At 43.2% G+C, this 23779-nt stretch overlaps 2 protein-coding genes across 6 annotated transcripts in view; one reads left to right on the forward strand and one right to left on the reverse strand.

The window, feature by feature from the left end:
* unc13d (unc-13 homolog D (C. elegans)) overlaps nucleotides 1–10481 on the forward strand; it is a 23474-nt gene extending 12993 nt beyond the window's left edge. For all 3 annotated transcript variants that reach the window (XM_066663216.1, XM_066663217.1, XM_066663218.1), the window contains exons 25-36: nucleotides 176–328; nucleotides 1786–1881; nucleotides 2394–2600; nucleotides 3347–3421; nucleotides 3513–3592; nucleotides 4151–4256; nucleotides 6079–6150; nucleotides 6461–6544; nucleotides 6798–6918; nucleotides 7039–7162; nucleotides 8309–8508; nucleotides 9617–10481. In XM_066663216.1, coding sequence (XP_066519313.1) covers nucleotides 176–328; nucleotides 1786–1881; nucleotides 2394–2600; nucleotides 3347–3421; nucleotides 3513–3592; nucleotides 4151–4256; nucleotides 6079–6150; nucleotides 6461–6544; nucleotides 6798–6918; nucleotides 7039–7162; nucleotides 8309–8508; nucleotides 9617–9753 — 1455 coding nt within the window. In that variant the 3' untranslated portion in view covers nucleotides 9754–10481. The remainder of the gene's footprint in view (nucleotides 1–175; nucleotides 329–1785; nucleotides 1882–2393; nucleotides 2601–3346; nucleotides 3422–3512; nucleotides 3593–4150; nucleotides 4257–6078; nucleotides 6151–6460; nucleotides 6545–6797; nucleotides 6919–7038; nucleotides 7163–8308; nucleotides 8509–9616) is intronic.
* On the reverse strand, nucleotides 10469–23477 carry unk (unk zinc finger). Of its 3 annotated transcripts, none has more exons than XM_066663221.1 (16): nucleotides 23281–23477; nucleotides 21380–21589; nucleotides 20614–20790; nucleotides 20337–20467; nucleotides 20019–20154; nucleotides 19421–19538; nucleotides 18961–19045; nucleotides 18597–18808; nucleotides 18284–18349; nucleotides 17598–17766; nucleotides 17209–17307; nucleotides 16719–16904; nucleotides 16375–16559; nucleotides 13494–13754; nucleotides 13307–13382; nucleotides 10469–11667 (listed from the first exon to the last, which is right to left on the reverse strand). In XM_066663221.1, the coding sequence occupies exons 1-16, from the start codon at nucleotides 23394–23396 to the stop codon at nucleotides 11660–11662; spliced, it is 2235 nt and encodes a 744-aa protein (XP_066519318.1). In that variant the 5' UTR covers nucleotides 23397–23477; the 3' UTR covers nucleotides 10469–11659. The 3 variants fall into 3 exon arrangements, with proteins under 3 accessions (XP_066519318.1, XP_066519317.1, XP_066519316.1); XM_066663220.1 differs by having other exon boundaries at nucleotides 13266–13382; XM_066663219.1 differs by having other exon boundaries at nucleotides 10469–13382.
* Nucleotides 23478–23779: the final 302 nt, after the last annotated feature.

Genomic DNA, 23779 nt, shown 5'->3' on the forward strand with positions numbered 1-23779 from the left:
GTGTTTGTTTGTTTGTTTGTGTGTGTTTGTGTGTGTGTGTGTGTTTGTGTGTGTGTGTGTGTTTGTGTGTGTGTGTGTGCGTGTTTGTTTGTGTGTGTGTGTTTGTGTGTGTGTTTTGTGTGTGTGTGTGTTTGTGTTTGTGTGTGTATGTGTGTGTATGTGTGTGTGTGTGTAGTTGAAGCCGTTGCAGACAGGGTCCGTTCCCATTAAGCACAGCTCTTCAGCAGTGGACCTGGCTGCTTGTCTGCAGCCCATCTGTCAGCTCTGGGAGCAGCTCAGCTGGCCTGACTCTGAGGAGGGATTCATGCTTATGGTCAAACTCACAGAGGTGATCAAGCTTACACCAAATCATACAAACATTTATCACTCAGATAGATCTCTTTAAAAGGTGACCGTTTTGCTGTTCCATCTGTTCTTAATCATTAAGACCACGACGAATCAGTGCTCTTACATTTACATTTGTCTTTACAGCATTTTGCAGATTTTCTTTTTCACAGCGACTTTTCAAAGCAAAATCGCTTTGTCCTCTTTTTAGAGAATGTGTTCTAGTCGGTATCAATAGGATTAGAGTCTAAATGCGGATGGATTCAGATACAGGACTTGATGTTGAGACCTAAAAAAGAGAGACATACAAATAAACACATCATAAATGCAATAACACACCATGATAAAAGCTTATACCTGGGAAAGAGAAAGAGCAGAGCCTCTCACAGCAGCTCAGGACATTTCAATAAGTGCAGAATTCGTGGTCATTTAATTACTGCACCTCTAGATGAGTCTGTAGTCTGCTTCATATAAGAACGAGGACTGCTGTAGACAGTAAAGGCCAGTGGGAGTTAGTTAGTCTGGGAGACAGGACAGAGAAGGGCCTGAACTCAAAACACTCGAGGCATGGATCATTGTCGTTGTGTAAGACGAGTACGGTCCGTTGTTCTTTGTCTGTAAGAGTCAGGTTTATTAATATGAAGTGAGCAGCTACTGGAAGCAGTGAAGCAATGATATAAATGTGATCTAACAAAGTCAGAATGTTACACATTGTTGTGTGGTTCTTGACCAGAACAAGGATCTTATAAATAAGAATAGCCATAATTCAACAGCATAATTCGCTCCCCTCTGATTAACCCTTTGGGGTCTAAGGACATTCTCTCAATTTTCTGAAATCCGTCTTTAAATCACTTTTATTATAATATCACCCACATGTTTTATATCAAAACGTTCAGAACAGTCTCAGCTCTCTCGTTAAGAGAGGTCCATGTGACCTACAGTGAAAACATCCCTTTCCTCGTGTGGATGAAGTGTTTTTGTGAAATAATTTTATCAGAGTCTTAAAAACAAGTGAATCCACCAGTGAGAAACGGCGAGAGGCAGAGGAGGTGTGTCTCAGGCTCATACAGGCTGGTAACTCGGGGTGTACAGTATCAGTACAGTGGTGATAACGTGCGATCGAAAGACTACATTCACAGAGCGTTTGAACTGTGTTTCTGCGCTGTGCTGTCGCTAAGATATTAATAGAAACATTGCAAATGCTCGTATTTGACGCCCCGCTGTGTTCTTCGACCACAGAGGGTTAACCAAGTCTGAAGTCTGAATTCCACTCCACAAACCAAGCAGCTTCTTTTACACAGTGATAGTTAACCTGCTAACACCCAGAGCTCTAATTCCACAGCTGATGCGTGTGATAAATTATCTGGCAGCTGATTTAAACCAGTTGAAAGGCAGTTCACAAAACTCTTTGAAGTCTAATGGGTTAAAGAAATCTTTTAACTTTTTATTTTCCATCTACAGGACATTTGCAAGATAGCTTCAAATTACTGTCGTCTGCTGAAGGCTCGAGTGAAGGATCTCTCTGAGACCTCAGACCCTGGCAACGCTGCAAACAGGGTGAGAAAAACATAACAGTGAGATACAGTCACAGTCTGAAGCCCACCACTTCCTGTTCTCACTCGTTAAACCTCCAGCTCTGTTTGATCTTGCGCACGCTCGGATTTGTTAAGAGAATTTGGCTTGAGTCACTATTTACATCTCAGCCGTGTAAACAGTATGTTCTCAAGGTCAGAATAAAAACCTTGAATCTCCAAAGACTTGAGGAACATATACATCACTAGTGTTCCCTCTTTATTTATAAAGAGTTCTATAGCGGGGGGTGGGTTCTGGTCTCTCTCTTTTTCTCTCTAACGTGTATGGAGGTCTGTCTTCTCTACCTTTCTCTCTTTACCTGTACATGGTGGTCCCATCTCTCTAGCTCTCGTTCTTTAGGTGTGTGTGATTGTTTGATCTCTCTGTTTTCCTCTGTAGCCGTGGAGGGCGCTCAGTCGTCTCTAGCTGAATGTGGAGGTCTAGTCTCTTTCAGTTGTAGCTGTATACGTGGGTCTGATGTCTGTTTTCCTGTCTAGCTGTGTGTAGTGGTGAATGATTTGGAGCATCTGCGCTTGGTGCTGAACCGCCTCCCACAGCAGCTCAACTGGGCGGGGCTACGGGAGCGGACGAGGAACGTGATTGGAGAAACTCAGTTCCAGAACACTCTTCCCTCACAGCTACAGCACACACAAGCGGTCCTGAACAGAGAGATCCGCTCAGCTGTAGACACACTCGGGAAGAAGGTAACACACTCCACAAACAACCCTACAATCAAGTGTGTATGAGTGGAAGGCATGAGGCAGGCAGTAGAAAGGAAAGAGGCTTCGTCCAGAACTACATACTGTATGTGTATTAGTGAACGCACTGCATTAATGCGTATTAAAGGGGACACAGTCTACACTATTTCCACAAATTAACAAAAGGATCCAACCCCACAGCAGTGTTCTCCCCCTGTGTCCCCCTGTTCAGAACGCCCGCTTTCAGCACCTGTTCCTTTAAATGATAATGAGCCGCTCGCTGTTCACCCCGACCCCGAGCGCACAGCAGTGAGGAGCGAGGAGCAGAAGCTCTGGTTTTTAGCCGGGGGGTGGTATTGTTTCACCGTGTGTGGGTTGATAGGCTCCAGATCCCAAAATGAATGTTGAAATGCACCGAAAATGGTATTTTATCATTTAATGTCCCCTTTAAATACTTACTAATGATGCATTAATGAAAACAAACTAACACGAGACGTGATGTGAATAAACCATAGAGTGGGCCGCCCCCAAGGGGACCGTGCTTAGTGCAGAAAGAAATCTACTCCATAATTAATTAAGCCATGACTCCTCTCTGAAGTACGTTGAAGTGTTTTGGGTGAAGCACATTTACAAATTGCTGAGAAGGAGTAACATTTCTCGTGTTGTTCTTGGAATAAGTTTTATTTCTCACAGGGAGTGTATAAAGAGCAGATCAGACAGTCTCTATTCTTTCTCTCTCTCTCTCTCTGTAGATACACACAGACATCGAGTCGTATGTCCGTAGGATGGCCACGCGACACCGGCTGCCCTCCAGGTCCACTGAGGCTGTATGTTTCTCACAGCACAACACTAGAGTAATGCTGGGAACTGCACCTGTGCAGAACCTTAGTGAACCTCTCATTCCTTTCCTCCTTCCAGGCTGTGGACCCTTTGATGCGATATCTGGAGGAGGAGCTGCAGTATATGAATGAAAACCTAGTGCAGGAGAACTTCAACAGGTGGGCTTCACCTCTGAGCATGTGGGCACTTGGTTTAAACATTCAGGGTCATTACAGCAATGAGATACAATGTGTGCATTAGAACCTATCCATTTACATAAACAGTTATTTTACCATAATTCACATTTACATTTCTATGAATACTCAATTTTCTCCTAATTCTCAGTCGTTTTTAAGTCCATGCTTTGTAGTGATTTCTTTACAAACCACACAGTATTCCCAGGCTACAAGGATGAACTTATCACATGCTTTATTTCTTATTTCAAACTTCCACTAACACAGTTAGCTCAGCACTCTTAAAGGGGAACACCTTACTGCCCTCCTCCTCTGTGTTAGCGAATACACACCTGCACTTACCAGCATCTGACTGAGTGGTGTGGATTTTAACTGTACAGTAGAGAAATGACTCTCTCTCTGTCTCTTTCTCTTTCACTTTCTCTCTCTCTCTTTCTCTCACTCTTTCTCACTCTGTCTCTCTCTCTCTTTCTGTGTCTCTCTCACTTTCTCTTTCTGTCTCTCTGTCTCTTTCTCTCTCTCTCTCTCTCTCTCCACCCTTAGTTTGTTGACTCCATTGTGGACAAACTCTGTAAAGATTCTGCACCAGGTTTCTCAGAAGGAGGACAGCAGTGTGGTTTACTTCCAGCGGCTGCAGTTCACGCTGCAGGTTAGTAGCTGAACCCCAATGACTCCCTCCTTTTATGTGGTGGGTGTTATGAAAATTGAATGAGGCTAAGTTCTTCATGCCCAGTGCCAAGTGTTGACTATAGGGTTAAAAAGCCCCGTAGCACTGGAGTGATCAAGTCAAATCATACAGCATCAGAACGTACAGCAGCTACATAGAAGCAGTAAAAATGCAGTTGCCCCAAAACAGTGTAGGAGCGTTCTCTCTGAGGATGAGCTTATTTCTGAAGAACATATGATTCAATTTCATTTCTTCTCTCCCAGGTCTGTGTGGGGTTCCTCACACAGTCCACACACACACACACACACACACACACACACACACATTTGCAGCACTGTTGGTGCTCTGTCCAGGGTGTGTTTCTACCCGGCACCAAGGTAGGATTCTGGGTAGGACCTGGACACACCATGACCCTGAAAGGATGAAGCATTTACTGAAAATGAAAAAATGAACAGATGAACAAATTAATTTCCTGTCTTTAAGTGAGGGTCAGTGCTGGGTGATATGAGCGCAAATCAACATCACGATAAATTGTACATTTTACCACGATTACGATTAATGAACGATTAGTTTGTTGTTGTGCGGCACGGTGGCGCAGCAGGTAGTGTCGCAGTCACACAGCTCCAGGGGCCTGGAGGTTGTGGGTTCGATTCCTGCTCCGGGTGACTGTCTGTGAGGAGTTGGTGTGTTCTCCCCGTGTCCGCATGGGTTTCCTCTGGGTGCTCCGGTTTCCTACCACGCTCCAAAAACACACGTTGGTAGGTAGATTAGCGACGCAAAAGTGTCCGTAGGTGTGAGTGTGTGAGTGAATGTGTGTGTGTCTGTGTTGCCCTGTGAAGGACTGGCGCCCCCTCCAGGGTGTATTCCCGCCTTGCGCCCAATGATTCCAGGTAGGCTCTGGACCCCCCGCGACCCTACAATTGGATAAGCGGTTACAGATAATGGATGGATGGATGGATAGTTTGTTGTTGTTTTCGTGACCCTCACAGTTCAGTGACGAGGCGTGTGCTGTAAATATGCTCCAGTGTTAAAGCTGGGATAGTGTTTCTAACGTCACTGGGAGCTTGTTCCTCTCGTTTTTTCTCAACGTCTACATTTGACTTCTCTTTGTTCAGTCTCGTCTTAATGATGGTCAAACACACCACGTCCAAACCACAGACGCTGTGTTTTTCTTTGGTACGAGCTTGAGTCGCTCGGTCGGCCTCGGTGTTTAGGTTGCTTCAGTGTGGCAGATAGGGGGCAGAATCACGTGACTACAGCCTGGTAGCGTGGTTTTAAAGAGACAGCACATGAACACACAGTGGGGACATGACAGAATAAAACAATAATCGATTTAATCGATAAAGACAAAATAATGTCTGGTTCTGAAAGTCGATTTCAGTTCATTTTCATGAATGGCCCGGGCCCCAGTGGTTGGTACTGTTTTTTTTTTTTTCTTTAACAAAACATGCTTTAATTTTATTTGTCCAGCAGATGAACACATTTTAACCACAGATGAGCGCTGAAGTCTGGATTTGAAAAACACTGGGATCAACTCTGTGTGATCATTTTGATCTTTGATTAATTAAGGGCTGTCCAGATGATGTTGATTTACAGCGTGATAATAAACTAGACTTTTCACTTCTTCCACTCTGAGAACTGACAGCTGACTGAAAAACGAAGAAGGGATATGATTATGTAAATGATTGTTTGAAATAAAACCATATTTTTATTGGCCACTTCCCCTTCTCAGTCTGGTTACTTCCTGTACGGTCTGCAGTGTCAGTAACTAAAAGGCTGTGTTTGTGCGTGTGTTCACGAACAGTGTCTGGAGCAGTGTTTTCACGCCGAAGGGAACGGCCTTCCTCTGGAGACACTACACACCGAAGAGTATAAGGTCAGAGCTCACAGCAGTCTTCATTATGAATGTTCATATCACAGGCACACACTCAGAGGCAAGATAAAAACGATCTCCTCAATGAAGTCAGAATAAAAGCTTCACTAAGTCACTTTGAAGCATTTCTACTGATCCCTTCATCATGAATGTAGACGGCTGCTGTGTTCAGATGATGAATTAACAATCCACACAAATGAAGATGGATGTTTTTCATTGGACAGTGGCGATTTTTTATTTGTATAAAAGCAGGACAAGGCAAATGCTACCAGTTTTCATCACTCATCCTCTTTAATCTCTCTCTCTCCTCCAGACTCTACACAACCACTTGATGCTGAACTCGATGACCTGTCAGCAGCTGATAGAGAAGTTCTTTGAGAGGAAAGTCTTTGAGCAGGTGGGATCACAGTATTATGATTTAATATCATGCTTTTTAACGCATCAGCACCATATTTATTATGTGTCTCTGGAATAAACTCAACAAATACATTCATATTGTTCACTAAAATAGTACATTTAAATTTGCTCCATTTATTTTCATTTAAAAAAAGTCATTTTAAATGTTTGGATACAGCTATGAGTCCAACACAAGTGCTTTTTTTGTCCAAGTGTACGAGTTGTGTGTGTGTGTGTGTGTGTGTGTGTTACAGAAAGTGTGTCATGGTGAGAAATACGGAGCAGTCACCCTCATAGCCTCGTACAAGCGTTCAGAACAGAAGCTGCATGTCGAAGTGCTGAACGCCGTCAATCTCATCCCCCTTGACTCCAACGGTAAACAGTCCCTCGTCTCGTTGGGGTGGTGTTACTCCGAAAGCCCAACTGACACCAGTCTAAGAGCACAGAACTTAAAAAGGGCTTGATGTGTCTTTTAACCGGGCTGTGTCTCCGCAGGTTCCAGTGACCCTTTTGTCCAGCTGTCTCTGGAGCCGAAGCACGTGTTCCCACAGGTGGAGGCACGCTACACCAAGATCAAGAACTGTGACCTCAACCCACTGTTTGAAGAATCGTTCGAGTTGTGAGTAAAAAAGTGGACATTGTTAATAACAGGCACATTTCAGTGGGTAACAATATTCACTTCCTTTTTTTTCTGTAAAACAAACAAAGGTCCTAAACTTCATTCATTCATTCATTATCTGTAACCCTTATCCAGTTCAGGGTCACGGTGGGTCCAGAGCCTACCTGGAATCATTGGGCGCAAGATGGGAATACACCCTGGAGGGGGCGCCAGTCCTTCACAGAGAAACACAGACACACACACACATTCACTCACACACTCACCTACGGACACTTTTTGAGTCACCAATCCATCTACCAATGTGTTTTTGGACTGCGGGAGGAAACCCACGCAGACACAGGGAGAACACCCCACACTCCTCACAGACAATCACCCGGAGGAAACCCACACAGACACAGGGAGAACACCCCACACTCCTCACAGACAATCACCCGGAGGAAACCCACGCAGACACAGAGAGAACACACCACACTCCTCACAGACAATCACCCGGAGGAAACCCACACAGACACAGGGAGAACACCCCACACTCCTCACAGACAATCACCCGGAGGAAACCCACGCAGACACAGAGAGAACACACCACACTCCTCACAGACAATCACCCGGAGGAAACCCACACAGACACAGGGAGAACACACCACGCTCCTCGCAGACAATCACCCGGAGGAAACCCACGCAGACACAGGGAGAACACACCACACTCCTCACAGACAATCACCCGGAGGAAACCCACGCAGACACAGAGAGAACACACCACACTCCTCACAGACAATCACCTGGAGCGGGAATCGAACCCACAACCTCCAGACACCTGGAGCTGTGTGACTGCGACACCTACCTGCTGCGCCACCATGCCGCCCTAGGTCCTAAACAGGCGGTTGGGTTCTAGGACAGGGATTGAACTTAACCTTGGGTTTTAGATAATATAAAGTGGTAATAAATCACTATTGAAAAATCTGGTTAGCGTAGACTGCCTCTGAGTCTGGAAAGCTAATCCCACACGTGTTTACTCCTAGGCCTATTCCTTAACAACCAGACCTTTGGCTTCACTTCTTTAATTCTTCATATTTGTTTTAAACTTATAATAATCCCCTGGTTCAATGTCATAGTGGTTGTTTAATTCTTGTGTCCTGTGGGGGGCAGTGTTGTGTCCTTAGATCAGTGTCAGTCATCAGGAGCGTGTTTGTTGGTGACAGTGCTGGACCATGACACCCTGCGGAGTGATGACTTTGAAGGAGAAGCGTTCCTGTCCCTGAAGGCGGTGCCTGGAGTCTCAGGAGGAGGAGGTCCAGACCCTAACCCTGCTCAGATACGCCTCCCACTGCTGCACCCCAAACCAAACAGTATGTAGTTAATTTGTAGCATATAGATATAAGTGGGGTCTTTAATTTGCTTCATAATTGTCCATTGGTTGAGAATAATGCTAAGAAGTGAAGTATTATGCACCAACAATTTACATGATGCAAAATGCTGTATCTTTCATTGCTATATCTACTTGCTTTAAGTCATTCATTCATTGTCTGTAACCCTTATCCAGTTCAGGGTCGTGGTGGGTCCGTATGGAATCAGATTTGTGACTTCAGCGCTTTAAAACAATCACAGTAAATCACAGAGAGTGTTCGTGTTTATGTAAAATCCCCACTGTGTCTCTCCACTGCTGAGCTGCAACGTGGAGTACGCATGCGCAGTCCAAAATACCTTGGACACAGAGTTTTTTGTGCGATTCTTTTTGGCACAAATCTGATTCCATAGGTCCGGAGCCTACCTGGAATCATTGGGCGCAAGGCGGGAACACACCCTGGAGGGGGCGCCAGTCCTTCACAGGGCGACACACACTCACACATTCACTCACACCTACGGACACTTTTGAATCTCCAATCCACCTACCAACGTGTGTTTTTGGAAAATGATAAATTTAACCATCACTACATCTAATCAACACTTGATTGAGTAATATTTTAATGATGTGCCTAAAATGTGAGCAAGATATTTTTGAAAAACCACAGGCCCTTTGGGGAATGTAAGGCTAATAGCTAAGGAGCTAATCATCACATCAGTGTTTTCAGCCTCAACTTCAGATGAATATTATGGGTTCTAGGCTGGAATGTCCCTTTAATTATTTTAAATTGGCAAAATGGCATGCGATTCATTTACATAATCGTTTACATAATCATTTACATAAAGACACGGCCTTAAATGGAAATTGGAATGGGATTTTTTTCACTGTTACAGTGTGAGATTTAATATCAAAGTTAGTGCCTGATATTTTGTCCAGGAACTGACAAAGAGCAACTGGCCAAAACACTGCTTTCATATTCATTCTTTCACTGGGACAGAAGAAGGTGCTGATACACTGTGCTTAGCTGCAGCTTTCCAAGTGTTTGAGCTAAATCACAGCAAAGACACTTTACAACACAGGACTCATGGTACTTCTGTGTCTGCGTTTTACAGGTGAAACCACCTTGAAGCTGCTTGAAGCCAGAAAGGGTGAGCGAGAGGCTCAAGCCTTCGTCAGACTGCGCAGACAGAGAGAAAAGAAGTCTCAGGAAGTCCAGACAACGGAAATGATGAAGAAGCTGGTCGTATAAAAGAAGAACAAGCTGAAAAGTCTCTGCTGTATCTATTTGTCTCTGTCAGAATGTTAATATATTGATTTTAAATGTGTTTATTTCACAGATTTTGAATGTTAAATACTTCATAATTAGAATCCACATGTTGATGGTGGTTTCCAAGGCAGCGATTAAGCTCAGTCCTGACTACGCCACATTGTGTTCCGTGATCGTCCACTAGGTTTAATCCCTGTCTGAGGAAAACACCTCAGAGTTCCTACGATTCAATACTGTGACGTTGTAAAATCTCAGGACCATTACATTGTAAAGTTGGTCATTTTCTTATTAAAAGAAAACAAGTGATCGAGACGTTTTCATCCAAAAATATACATTTGTTTATTGTCTTGTACAAAATCAGATGGAAACACTGTTGTTGAACATTTTTGGAGCAGACTACGGAACTCAGAGTGAGGTCTAATTCACCCACCTTCAGATTAAACTGAGTTCAAATCCTTCCAGCACCTCCGCTCCCACTGGGCCAGCGTTTCTAAAGGACAGCGTTCATCTCGAGGGCGATTTAGCGACCCGTTGAGTAGCCGAATCAAAGTCGTTTTTTTATTATTGACCCGCAGAGTGAGTCTATTCAGACTCCGTATTAAAGCCTCAACTAAAACTCAACTACGACCATAATTTATGGCTTGATGTAAAAAACTGTACAGTCAGCATTCGTCCAGAATGTCCGTATAGACTCACTCCCTGGTCCTGGGACTCCCACTGGTTTTAGAATATTTCTGTATGATTTAATGGAGCACTGCCCCCAGCGAAGAACCATGTGACATTTCTTGTAAAAGTATTTTGAGCCTGAAACATTGTTTTATGTCTTCAATATAAAAAGCTGTTATTAACCATTTCCTCTGTTCCTCCGGCTACATATACATTATATCACTCACTCACACACACACACACGCTGAAAAACTAGCTGATATATGGTTTTTCGTTGGAAGGGCTCGAGGGCTCATGATGTACAAAGACATTTAGAAGTTTGATGTGAAATGTTTCAGTGGAGAAACTATCAAAGCAGTGATAGGAACCAAGGATGTGTGCAAGTGTAGCTCACTTTATTTACCATCCAAACTAACCCTGGAGAAGTTAGCTGTTAGTCTGAGTGTTCATATGTAAAGAGAGCACAGTTAACATTTCAGAGTGGATACACTCCTCTGCCTTCACATTCCTATCCCCCATGTTTTTCTAGTGTGTCACATCAAAGCGTTCTAAATGACTTTGTTTACATCTTAACCGTTTAACCAGATGCAGAAATGTAGAAAAATGAGTGGGTTTGGCCTTTAATACTCTGCCCTTTACGCGGGTGGCTGGAGTCAGTGCACGTAAAGGAACCTAAAATCAGACTTCACCATTTGACACGGTTTCACACATAAATATCAAAAATTGACCAAACACTTTTATGTAAAAGAGCAGACTGTTTAAAATAAGCTTGTTTCTTAACACAGACTTGATTTCCTTTATAGAGAACGACGTATAGGGCTTTAAATGCTTTCTATAGTTTTCTTGCTCCTCTATTGCAGATTCATGGTTATGATGCTTTGAGAAAGTCCTGAGTGTACACGGAGCTGTGTGAACGAGCACATTGACCATCTCCTGCTGAAAGAGCACAGGGACCTTGTGTTTTCTTCGTAGAAAAACCTGGGGCTCTTTTTAAGCTTAAAATAAGACCTCGCGGAAGCAGCGGTGAGATTTCTGTCGTTGCACTGTTTCCTAGGTTTAATTCATTTGAGTTTAACATAAAATCCAGAAACTGCAGTAAAACAGACAATGAATTCAGGCTGTGGATGTTCCTTCTGTTTGACGTTCGGGCACTTTTTTTGTTTTAAGAAGTGCTGAGGCAGTAAGCGGTGATTGTCACATTTTACAACTATTTCCTGGACCTTCATCTGACTGTAAAACAAACAAAAACAAACAAACAAACACTTTGTTCATGTCGTTTTTCTGGAAACGTGCTGCCGTCCACAAGCACATCCACCTCAGAGTTCTGCTTTACTTACTATAATCAAAACACATCAAACAACTAGGAACACACACTGAAAATGACAGCGTTCAAAACGATCAGTTTCAGCCTTTTGTTTTTCTTTCCTCCTCCTCTTTTTGTTCCCACGAGTAGCAACATTTGTGACAATAAAGGAATTTGTAAACAGTGAAAACCAATAGTCATTTGCTCCAGGAAACAAAGCAAACGGGACCAGCTCAAAGCCCTCAGTGAGAATGTGTTTAAAAGTAGAGCGTGAAGGGATTAGAGGAGAGAGTTAAGTTTAGTTTAATGTAGAGGTCAAGTTCAAGGTCAAGAGCAAGATCTGGATTTCATTTGGGTTTTAAAATGTCTGCAAATATTTCCGAGCCATATTTTTCCAAAGTAAAGCTTGCCGTTATATTATTTGGTCAACGTTGATTAATTGATTACTCAAGCCAAATATTAATAATAAAATAACTAAATATTTACAAAAGCATTCAGAGCAGGGTCATAACATAAATGTGTATTTAAACGTCAGGATCTTGTCGAAGTAAAAGCCTTCAACCACCCTGGCTTCATAGCAGACAGAATATATAAGATATTTACGAATAAAATCAATAGGAAATGATAAGGTTACACCTCTGATCACTGGACGATGGAGTAGACGCTGAGTAAAGGCCGAATCATGAAGTGCCACGTTTTTTTTTTTTTAAACTAAATCTGACTCTAGAAGTGAATTTTAAAACATTCCTATCTTTTGCTTTTGGACGGTCAAAAAAGTCAGTGGTTTCTGTTTGGGTTCTTAAAATAACGTACGCAGTTTTCAACCTAATCTTTGTCTGCAGCATGTGCTCTGTGTCATCAGGTAAAACAGTTTTCCACTGACAGAACCCAGGAAAGGCGAAATAAAGACAGGACTCACTTGCTGAACTCCTGGAATGGTTCCTTGGAAAACCCACAGGATTCTGCTGGTAAAACATCATCACGTATTTCCTCCTCCCACCGCTGACAGAACCGTGTATACAAACGTACAGCTTAATTTACAAACCCTAGTGAAATTCATAAAAGTGCTCTACAAAAATACACTTTGTATAAACTTGACAGACAGAATTTAGGCACTTCACCGTGGCTTCCGTTAAAAACTCATTTCAAATCCAAAAATCCACCGTTTGTTCTTAAATACTAGAAAATAAAACGGCTGTCCAATGAAACGGACCACATGCTGCAGACACGGCACAGAGATTTGGCTGAAAAAACACTGGGCTTGCTAAAGAGGTAAAGGTTTACTTCAGAGGACTGTAACCTCCTCGAGATCCAGCTTTGACCACGTCTCACCCTCAGAAGAACACCACCACTATCTGGAGCCTGTGAATTTGATTTGTACAAAACTGAAGACGGATCTCCAGGGAGGCATCGTGAGGGCTGCTGAGGTTTAGCCGAAGGGCTTGGTTTATGGAATGGTTTAGGGCTAATACGGCTGTCAGTTAGACTGCGGTAGATTTAGACTCTGCTGGTGCTCAGAACACACCGGGCATTCAGCAGAGGCTGCACATCGTTCACAGCACACACCGTGTTGACAGGGTAACGCCACCGAGCCCAGCTCCTCGCACGACACACAACATAACCGCTGCTTCCTGTAAACAGCCTGAGAGAGAGAGAGAGAGGGCAGTGAATATCAGCAAAAGCTTTATTTATATAAAACAGCTACTCATTAATACTTCAGAGAATATCTGTGTATGTCATGAGTGTGTTATACCTGCTCCACTGTGCGCAGGCAGGTGCAGATTTGAGCTTGTAAGCTGCAGACGGAACTGAGTGGGAGTCTATGCAGCAGCTGGAGCTGATGGAGCTGTAGACGGGGGTTCTCTGCGGTGCGTAAGCTCTCTAGCGCCTCCTCAAGGAGAGAGGCCTGCTGCTGCGCCTCCTCCTCAGCCTGCCTCGCTCGCTCTGCCTCGATCCCCAGACGCCCGGCCATCAGACGAGCCTCCTCTGCGTCTGCCTTCAGGACCGCCCACGACTGAGAACGATAATACACCAAACACACTTTACTGCAGGTCATCTTTCACAAGGCCATGTTCAAACACATTGTTTTCAACAGGAGGCATGACGCTGATACAGATGCACATTCTGCAGGGAGGTCCACTAATTCTTGTTTGAGCAGCCAGCGTGGTGGACATGGTGAGTGCACTGAAAAGCAGTGTTATGGCATGAGCTGTGAGCGCTATGTCCACTCTATTCAGGGTGAAAGCAGTTTAAAGGTGTGTCTGGACGAACCCTGGTGTGACTGCTTAATTGTTAACTTACTTTAGACTTTAGAAAGTGTGAACGCTACCTTTCAAACTCTGGAGCGCACCGAACGAGTCCTGATCTATTTGTAAATAAACTCTGGTGCAGATTGTTTCAGTTGTGAACCAAATGAACTAAATGAACCAAACGCCACGTGAAGGCCCATGATTTAACAACAATCGCACTGAAGCGGTAAGAGGCAGGTCCTCCTCTCCATAGCGGACGTGCCTTGGTTTGTTGCCGAGGAGGAATTGGGCACACAAACCCAAAAAGTGTAAAAAAGCTCAGCTGACCACTAACAAAACAAGCCATAAACGCATCGTGTCATTTTTATGAACAACCCCAATTCCAGTGAATGAGGAACGTTGTGTAAAACAGAAGTAAACACAGAATACGATGATTTGCAAATTCTTTTCAACCTTTATTCAACTGAATCCACTACAAAGACAAAGATATTTAATGTTCAAACGGATAAACGTCATTGTTTTTTTGCAAATATTCACTCATTTTGAATTTGAGGCCTGCAACACGTTCCAAAAGAGTTGGGACAGGGGCAACACAAGACTGGGAAAGTTGAGGAATGCTCCAAAAAACACCTGTTTGGACATTCCACGGGTGAAGAGGTGAACTGGGAACAGGTGAGTGTCATGACTGGGTGTAAAGGGAGCATCCCGAAGGACTCACGATGGGGAGAGGTTCACCACTTTGTGAACAACTGCATGAGCAAATCGTCCAACAGTTTAAGAACATTTCTCAACGTACAATTTTGAGGAATTTAGGGATTTCATCATCTACAGCCCATAATATCATCAAAGGACTCAGAGAATCCAGAGAAATCTCTGCAGTAAGCGGCAAGTTTGAAAATCAACATTGAATGCCCGTGACCTTCGATCCCTCAGACAGCACTGCATTAAAAACTGATATCATTCTGTAACGGATATTACCACATGGGTTCAGGAACACTTTAGAAAACCATTGTCAGTGAACACAGTTTGTCGCTCCATCTACAAGTGCAAGTTAAACCTCTACCATGCAAAGCCAAAGCCATATATCAACAACACCCAGAAACGCCGCTGGCTTCTCTGGGCCCGAGCTCGTCTGAGAGAACTGACGCAGAGTGAAAAAGTGGTCTGACGAGTCCACATTTCAAACTGTTTCTGGAAATCATGGACGTCGTGTCCACCGGGCCATAGAGGAAAAGGACTGTCCGGATTGTTATCAGTGCAAAGTTCAAAAGCCAACATCTCTGATGGTATGGGGGTGTGTTAGTGCCCATGGCATCGGTAACTTCTGTGAAGTTACACCTGTGAAGGCACCATTAATGCTGAAAGGTACATACAGGTTTTGAAGCAACACATGCTGCCATCCAAACAACGTCTTTTTCAGGGATGTCCTGCTTATTTCAGCAAGACAATGCCAAGCCACATTCTCCACGTGTTACAACAGTGTGGCTTCATAGTAAAAGAGTGTGGGTACTAGACAGACCTGCCTGCAGTCCACACCTGTCTCACATTGAAAATGTGTGGCGCATTATGAAGCGCAAAATATGACAAGAGACCCCGCACTGTTGAGCAACTGAAGTTGTACATCAATCAAGAATGGGAAAGAATTCCACCTACAAAGCTTCAACAATTGGTGTCCTCAGTTCCCAAACGCAAAGTGTTGTTAAAAGGAAAGGTGATGTAACACAGTGGTGAACATTGCCCCTGTCCTAATTCTTTTGGAACGTGTTGCAGACCTCAAATTCAAAATGAGTGAATATTTGCAAAAAAAAACAATGACATTTATCCGTTTGAACATTAAATATCTTGTCTTTTTAGTGGATTCAGTTGAATAAAGGTTGAAAAGAATTTGCAAATCATCTTAATTCTGTCATTATTTATGTTTTACACAACGACCTGACCTCATTGGAATTGGGGTTGTACTTTGGATTTACTGTAAATGTGTCAGTGTGAACCAAACCAGGACTAAAATGTAACAAAGCATCATTTTCTTGTTTAGTCAGGACCAAGGGAACCAGACTAAGTCTGAAAACACCTTAAAAATGCTTTAGAAATGTAGCATGCAGCATTACCATGAAGTATGCCAGGGTAAACATAATGTGTTTCATTCTTTGTCCCCGTGTGCAAATCATACCCATGGCTTTAACCTTCTGAGTAAAATTAACACCTTGTAGCTTCTTATACAAATGCATTTGACAATCACTGACAGACTTAAACTAAACCTGTACAGTAACCTTTAACTTCCATAGAGCACAGAAATAAGTGCTGCCCACCATTCAACTAATGTTACCCCCTCAATTTCAACTAAACAAAGTGCTTGTGAACAATCGTCACTTCTACAACACACACCTGGGACATCTGCCTCCAGCTGTGGTCCCAGTGCTTCAGCACCCTGTGAGCCTCTTCCACTTCCTGTTTGAGTCGAGAGGCTTCCGCAAACAATGCCCCCGTGGAGAGCAAGGCTGGAGGGGTCCCGGGAGAGCTCTGTCCTGGGGGGAAATGCTCCCAAATACTACTGTTCATTCCATTCAAACCTGTACAGCACAAACACAGAGCCATAAGCATGTTTACAGCACAGATTATACACAAGACCTTATACTGAGCATGAGCATCATGTAGAAGATTTAATATATCCTGAAAGGCTATTAAAAAAACAACAACAACAATGCAGCAGTTCAAAAGTATAAACAAACCTAATGAACTATGGGATGCTCCCAAAAAGCTGCTCTCTGATTGGCTGTGCTGAGACAGCTGGGCAGGCAGAAAAGGAGAAGCGTGCGCTCTGACTGGAGGAGAAGGTGAGGGAGATCTAAAAGGGGACGGGCTGCTGAGGGATCCAGGAATATTAACAGGAGCTGAACTTTGAAGCTGACTCCCTCCTGTTTGGAGACAGAAAACTCAACATCAGTTCGGAGGAATGTAAAGCCGCTCTGGACCAGGACCAATTTACAAATGATTGTGAAAAGCTTTGAACTTTTGAACTTTTTTTGAACTTTAACAGCACTACTCAGAACTGTAACACAATCTGAAAGAGGAGCTATTTCTAACTCAAACATGTTTTTAATAAAGATTTAGAAATAAAACATTAGAGTTATCACTACACAAATGACATCACACCAGCCACACATCTTCAGTCTGCTGTATTAGTATTATTGAAAGTGTGAGGAGCTGAATGATCCTGACCTAACATCAAGCCCATGCTGGGCATAGAGCTGCTTTCCAGACTCTTCTCCAGGGCTGACACTCCAAAAGCATTCAGGTCCAGATCATCCAACGCAGACTCTGAGCAACAGGAGACGAAGCATGTGAAGCACAAATTCCAAAATAAAACAGCCTCCTACAAACCTTTATTTATTTACAGTCTTGTATTGTATAAAAGATGCTTTTATTTTGGCACAGGTAGCTTAAGCTTCACAGACAATAAAAGTTGCCCTACATTAAACATTGTGATTAGAGAAGCCATTCTTGTGCACTGCTTTTACTAGGAACATAGTGGCACTGATGCATGTTAATAGCAACATAGTACTCCACTGTGACTTGATAAACTCTCAACTCTAATGAGGTTAACTGACCCACTACAGACTCCACGGTGTCACTGGTGGGGTAAAAGGGCAGTGCGTTTGCATTCATTCCTGTCGAGGGTCCAGGAGGTGCTGGACTGGGAGGGGTTGCTGCCAAACTCGATGGCACACTGGACGAAAGGCTGAGGGGGCTGCCCACCGGCAGAAACACAGACAGCTCCTAAACCAGAAGATTAGAAAGAAATAGACAAAATGTAACCCCTCTTTTTTGTTATTGTCTCTGATGTAACACTGGCAGATTAAGACTAATAAATTATACCCACATTCATGTGTTCTAATCGTCATATTTATAAGTGTCTGATGCACATACACTGAAACTGCACTATCCCACTAGAGCCAAAGCGAGACACTGATGTAGTCTTAATGGGAAGCCAGTTCATGACACACTGCAGGTTCTGTCTGTGAGTTAGTGTGGTACATTTGTACACACCTGAGCATTTGTTTAATTTGCAGAAATTATCACTTTAAAATAAAAGCGCTTGCAGTGGACTAGGGCAGCTCTATCAAGGCAGAAGTTTGATTAACCGCCCTACAGGAAATATAAAAGTGCAATGTTGAAAACCATAGAGGTGTGTCTGTAACTGAAACATCTACTTATCAGAAAGTGGGTCCAAATTATTGTGGACATTTAGTTTACCGTTAAAAAACATGAAAAACACGAAGACACAATGCAGTACCGGCTTGCTGTGTATATGTGCAAATTCTCTACTGCGGTGTTCCATAGTAAACGTCTTCTGTTTCGCCTGAAAACCAGAAAAAACAAAAAAACAAACATATTTTACTTACCATCAATAATAGTTACTAATAAAGTAATAGATCATTTCTTGCTTTGGAATCTGTGCATCCTGCCATTTTCATATCGTGCCAATGCAGTGCCCTCTCTCTCACGTTATAATAAAACGCCATGCACAGTGTAACTTTCAAACAGACCAAGTCTAATCTGTCCGTATTAAAGCATATATTACACCGGACTAATCCTGATCTTCATACCTGGTCTTCTCTCTCAAACCCTGGGGCCTTCCCATAACCCCCCTCCCCTGCCCAGAGGGAGAGAGGGGCGTCCAGGCCAGAGGTCTCCTCAAAGTGAATCCTTCCGAGAAGGCCTTGTTCTGTGGCTATGCTGTCTGCAGTCGACGCACAAGAGATTGATGGAGGAGAGGAGCCACACTCCAGGAAAGGTTGATCCTCACTCACAATCGCTTCTAAGAATACACACAGTTACCCACATTTCAGCTACACACATGACTATGTGACGTTTTGCTGCATGTCTTCTGATAAACGTTGTTTAAAGAAAAAAAAACAAAACCACATTCCTCAGTGCACTGATTTGAAGATGAGACGAATGAGCTCTTACTCTCCACGTGGGCAAAGGCACAGAAGGGCCCTCGGGGGCAGCTGCCGCTCTGCTGCATATCATTACATTTGGTGGATTTGTAGATCTGGAAAGAGAAGTCAATAATATCAACGATGTTACATTGTGTTCTATTGTTGATCCCTTATTCTATAAAGTGATGTTCTGCTCTATGATTTCTTCTGATTTTTGCTGGGCTAGTCTTACAAAGAACTATTTAAAGTTACATTGAGATCATTTTGCTCCTTTAATGTTTAATTCTACAACGACTGGTCAAAATTAATTGTTGAATATTTTGCTATATGTTTTTTTTTTTTTTTACGTAAAGTACGTAAACTTTAAGAGGCTTATCATGGTTCGCCTTAAACTGGAATAATTAAACTGTTTATATAACGAGTCTATTAGTGAGAATGTAATCTCCTGCTGTGTGAATGATCTCTGCATTAACTGCAGTGTTCATTACCTCTGGGTGGAACTGCTGCTCTGTGCGTGTGTGACAGTACTGACAGCTCTCTCCACTCTCACATTTACTGGGGTCACCCCACTCATCACTGTGCTTTACTGAAGGACAAGGCAAAGCCCTGAAAACACACAAACAGTACACTCTCACTCTCAAACATTCACACTCTCGTCATTCTCAGGACAGAACGAGAAACCAAACTGATCCCAGAACGATGTGTGGACCTTAGGTGCCAGAGTTCAGTACGGAATCAACATCATGGTCAAGACAGTGATCAGCGCAGTGGTTCCCAAACTTCTCCAAGAATATTTGAGCTCCCCCTCACTCTGACACACACATACATTTCTATTGCTTCTAGACTTCCCTGGAACTTCTTTTACACCTTGTAATTCATACACAACTGAGGTTTCTTTTAACAAAACAAAATAAAGTGGAATTATTACAAGTGACATGCGATACCTACTGGGAACTATTGGATCAGTTTAAGGCATCAATAAACAAATCTGAACTATACACAGTCATAATGAGGTTAAAGAATAGAGAAGCCACATATGGAGCTATGCTAACAAACACACGTTTCTACACTAAAGCAGACTCGTACCTGTATTTGTGCTTGTGAGGACAGCGCCGGCGGTCTTTACTGTTGTGGTAGTAAGGGCAGGCGTAACCTTGGCGGCAGAGACGCGGGGGCTTTTTGCAGAGCTCCGTTTTATAGTGAGACAGAACATAACTGTTTTCTGAAAAAAAGAGAGAGAGTTAAAAGAAGAGAAAGTGTTGAAATGGACAATGATCAAATTTAATCTAAAATAATAAATACATATTTTACTCGCTGGCGATGTATTGCATTAACAAACGGAAAGGTTGGTCCACCATCGAAACGGTAGAACTACATTAATGATGCACCCAGATTGATCATCACCTTGCCAACGTGGTTCCTCACTTAGTATCTTCTCTATAAGAGCTGTACTGGCCACTAAACCAGACTGCCCTTCTCCTATTCCGGCTTCCGTCAATCCAGAACCAGTCTGGGCCTCCAAAGACTGCACCTCTCTGCAAGACAGACATGCTGGATAACTTGGCCATACACCGTTATACCTATAGACAGTGTTGCACATTTTAAAACGCAGGAAACTCGTGTAATAAGCACCTCTTACACAGAAAAACCCAAGCCCTAAACGTCCATCAGTGAAACGTACCTTATGTCATATACTGGAGATCGAAGGTCATGGGAGCCGTGAGCGAAAGCACAGTGAGGGCCATTCTTACTGCAGTGGCCTTTTGCGTCCGTCTCATGGATACAGGAGCCTGTTTTATAATACCTCAGGTGGTATCGCCGCTCTGTGTCTCCCGCCGTCCGGTGCAGAAATGAACATCTAACAACAAACATACCCACTTGGACTGAACAAGGTGAAAATGATAATATACATGACTCACAAAACACACATCAGTGCTAACACAACACAAGCTAAAGTCATTCACATCTCACAGGACAAGAGACACTGGATCAATGGACTGTTCACCATCTGTCTTTCTTTGAGAACCTCAAACAGCAGGATTTCTCAGTTACACAGAAGTCCTTTGTCCAATTTGACAAGAGTTTAAGAACAACATCTGAATATCATTTTCAATTTTCCAGCTACCTGTTTACTATCTGTTTAGTAAAACGCTCCCCTTGACTCAACAGAAATGTTCTGCGTAGGCTGTGTTCCTCTACAAATGATGTCAGACTGTAACCTGTAACGTTAACCACATCTTTCACTTGAGGCACTTTGTAGCCGCAAAAAGTCCTTAGAAACATCAAGGGGAATTTCCCGAAAGAACAATGTCATTAAAAGCTATATGAGGTGATAGAGGGCTTCTCTGAACCCTCGCTCTGAACAGTTTAGGGGTAGGTTTTAACATGTGTATGCGTGCTGGTCGATCTGTACACGTGCTACATGAAGTGAAAGTGCAGCTACTTACTCATCTCCATCAGGGCAGGTGCCCGTTCCCTCGTCGTATTTGATGCAGTACACATCAGGGCTGTAGTTGAACGTCCCATCCCGTCTGCGAATGGGCCGCCTGCGGCGCTGGTTCAAGAAGTGCCAGTGAAAGCAGGTGAAAGGGCGATGCTGAGTGCACTTGTGCTGCACGAAGAGAGGACACTGCTCTGTTCTGAACTCCTTTAGATATCTGAAAAGACCACAGGGAGACAGAGTAAATACCAAAAGAGTTTTATATAGTGAGGTGGGTAACTTACTACTGTTCTTTCTAGGTATAGTACTGACAAGATGCGGTGTATTGCACGTACAATGTCTAGTTTTTTCGAGGTGTCAGCACTGGCCCTTGTTCTGACCGTGTCTGAGACTGGACTAGAACCTATTTGTAGTAGCTAGGATAAACATTCTGTTTGAACACTAAATACTGCTAAATGCTGTAAATGTAACACCTGTACTAGCCATACATCTGGCACAGCTAGAATTCCTAATTCAGGAAATCACATTACAATATGGTGGCAGCATGGATGTGCAGCAGGTAGTGTCACAGTCACACAGCTCCAGGGTTAGGCTCTGGCCCAAGCCTGGAAGTTGTGGGTTTCATTCCCGCTCTGGGTGACTGTCTGTGAGGAGTGTTGTGTGTTCTTTCTGTGTCTGCATGGGTTTCCTCCGGGTGGCTGTCTGTGAGGAGTGTGGTGTGTTCTCTCTGTGTCTGTGTGGGTTTCCTCCAGGTGCTACGGTTTCCTCCCACAGTCCAAAAACACACATTGGTAGGTGGATTGGCGACTCAAATGTGTCCGTAGGTGTGAGTGTGTGTGTGTGTGTGTGTGTGTGTGTGTTGCCCTGTGAAGGACTGGCACCTCCTCCAGGGTGTATTCCCACCTTGCGCCCAATGATTCCAGGTAGGCTCTGGATTGGATAAGCGGTTACAGATAATGAATGAATTAGGGTCTTAAAGATTCTACATTCGCTCACATCTGTAAGATAAAACCAGTATGTATCTCTGGATTAGGTATCTGCAAGCTGTGTAACACATTAGTATGCAACAAATCCATATCAGCCTATAGTCACCATGCTCAGTCAAGCTTGGAGTAGAGAGCTCCATTCAACAGCTTTGGGAAAAGATGGAGTGTTGCTTGTGATGCGAAACAAATGATCACATGTCTGTTTTTTTTACACCACATATATATAATATGATATATAACAATGATATGCAAATATAACGGGCACACCAATCAGCCATAACATTAAAACTTCTCCTTGTTTCAAATCCCTTGTTTCCACAGCCCTCTGTGTTGATCATGTGTGCAGCCATAGGTACAGTGTACAGTGTGTATAATAATCTCCATATTGATGGTGTATACTTTGTGTATAAAAGCGTGCATATTCAAAAGATCCATGTATGTAGAGTGTAAGATAACGCCTGGCTATGTCCATAATGATGTTGTACACAAAGTATTTAATGTGTATATCCAGGATGGTGTGTGTGTGTGTGTGTGTGTAGTAGTATGTGTACATCCAGAAGAATGATGTATGATAATGTTTATATATCGTGGGTTTATATTGTGTTGTAAAGATAAACATGATAAATCATTGTATTTGATGTGCCAAATTGCTGTCAGTACTCCAGATCTCACACTGAGATGAGTGGCTAACGTTAACTGTCAGCTATCAGGCGCCAGTGTGTGACTGCTGCAGCATTTAAGGTGGAACGGAAAATTAGAAAAAGAAACTGGAGGCTAGCAAGCAAATTACAGCCTCGCTGAACTCTAGAATGCTGCAGCAGGTCTCTAATAGAGAGGTTTAGAGTAAAGCTGTCCTCGTAGTGGAGTATTGTACTGTAAAACAGATAGCAGAGCGCATACTTTGTTTTGTTTGTGTACGTACGTGTAGTGCTGCGGTTTCTCCAGAGCGTTGGCGGGAGAAGCGGCCCCTCCGGCAGAAGGAGAAGAGCAGGAAGACGTGGAAGCCCCAAGTCCGGGCGCAGCCGAAGACTTCGACATAATTAACCTCTTTTAAACGCAAATTATTTCTTTCCGAGTGTTTAATTTTCTCATATTTCTCAGAGCTTCGGAAATCCGCATTCTTCTTCCAACTGCGCATGCGCGAACTGCTCCGAGGCGGGACCCCAGCCGCCATGTTCGTGACGTTTACCATAACAACAGCAGCTTAACAACTGAATTAAATTGTTATTAATGTGGGGGGAAAACATGCCAATGAGTGGAAAAAATAAGTTACAAACTACACATAATAATATAGAGACAATACGGATTTCGAGGAATAGAGCCATAGTTTTGAAATAGTTTGATTTTGAGAAATTTTCACAAAGCAGGATTTCTCAGTTAACCAGATAAACTTAGCCCAAAGTTAATCCTGTCCAAGAGGA

Source organism: Hoplias malabaricus, chromosome 3 (genome assembly GCF_029633855.1).
Source record: "Hoplias malabaricus isolate fHopMal1 chromosome 3, fHopMal1.hap1, whole genome shotgun sequence".
NCBI classification, from domain to species: Eukaryota; Metazoa; Chordata; class Actinopteri; order Characiformes; family Erythrinidae; genus Hoplias; species Hoplias malabaricus.

Excerpts from the sequence above, each read along its gene's own strand:
- unk (XM_066663219.1), bottom strand. The coding sequence starts at position 23,396 with ATGTCGAAGTCTTCGGCTGCGCCCGGACTTGGGGCTTCCACGTCTTCC. Across the intron at positions 20,791-21,379 it reads ACCTGCCCTGATGGAGATGA|ATGTTCATTTCTGCACCGGA; the intron begins GTAAGTAGCTGC and ends GTTTGTTGTTAG. Across the intron at positions 20,155-20,336 it reads TGAGGAACCACGTTGGCAAG|AAAACAGTTATGTTCTGTCT; the intron begins GTGATGATCAAT and ends TCTTTTTTTCAG.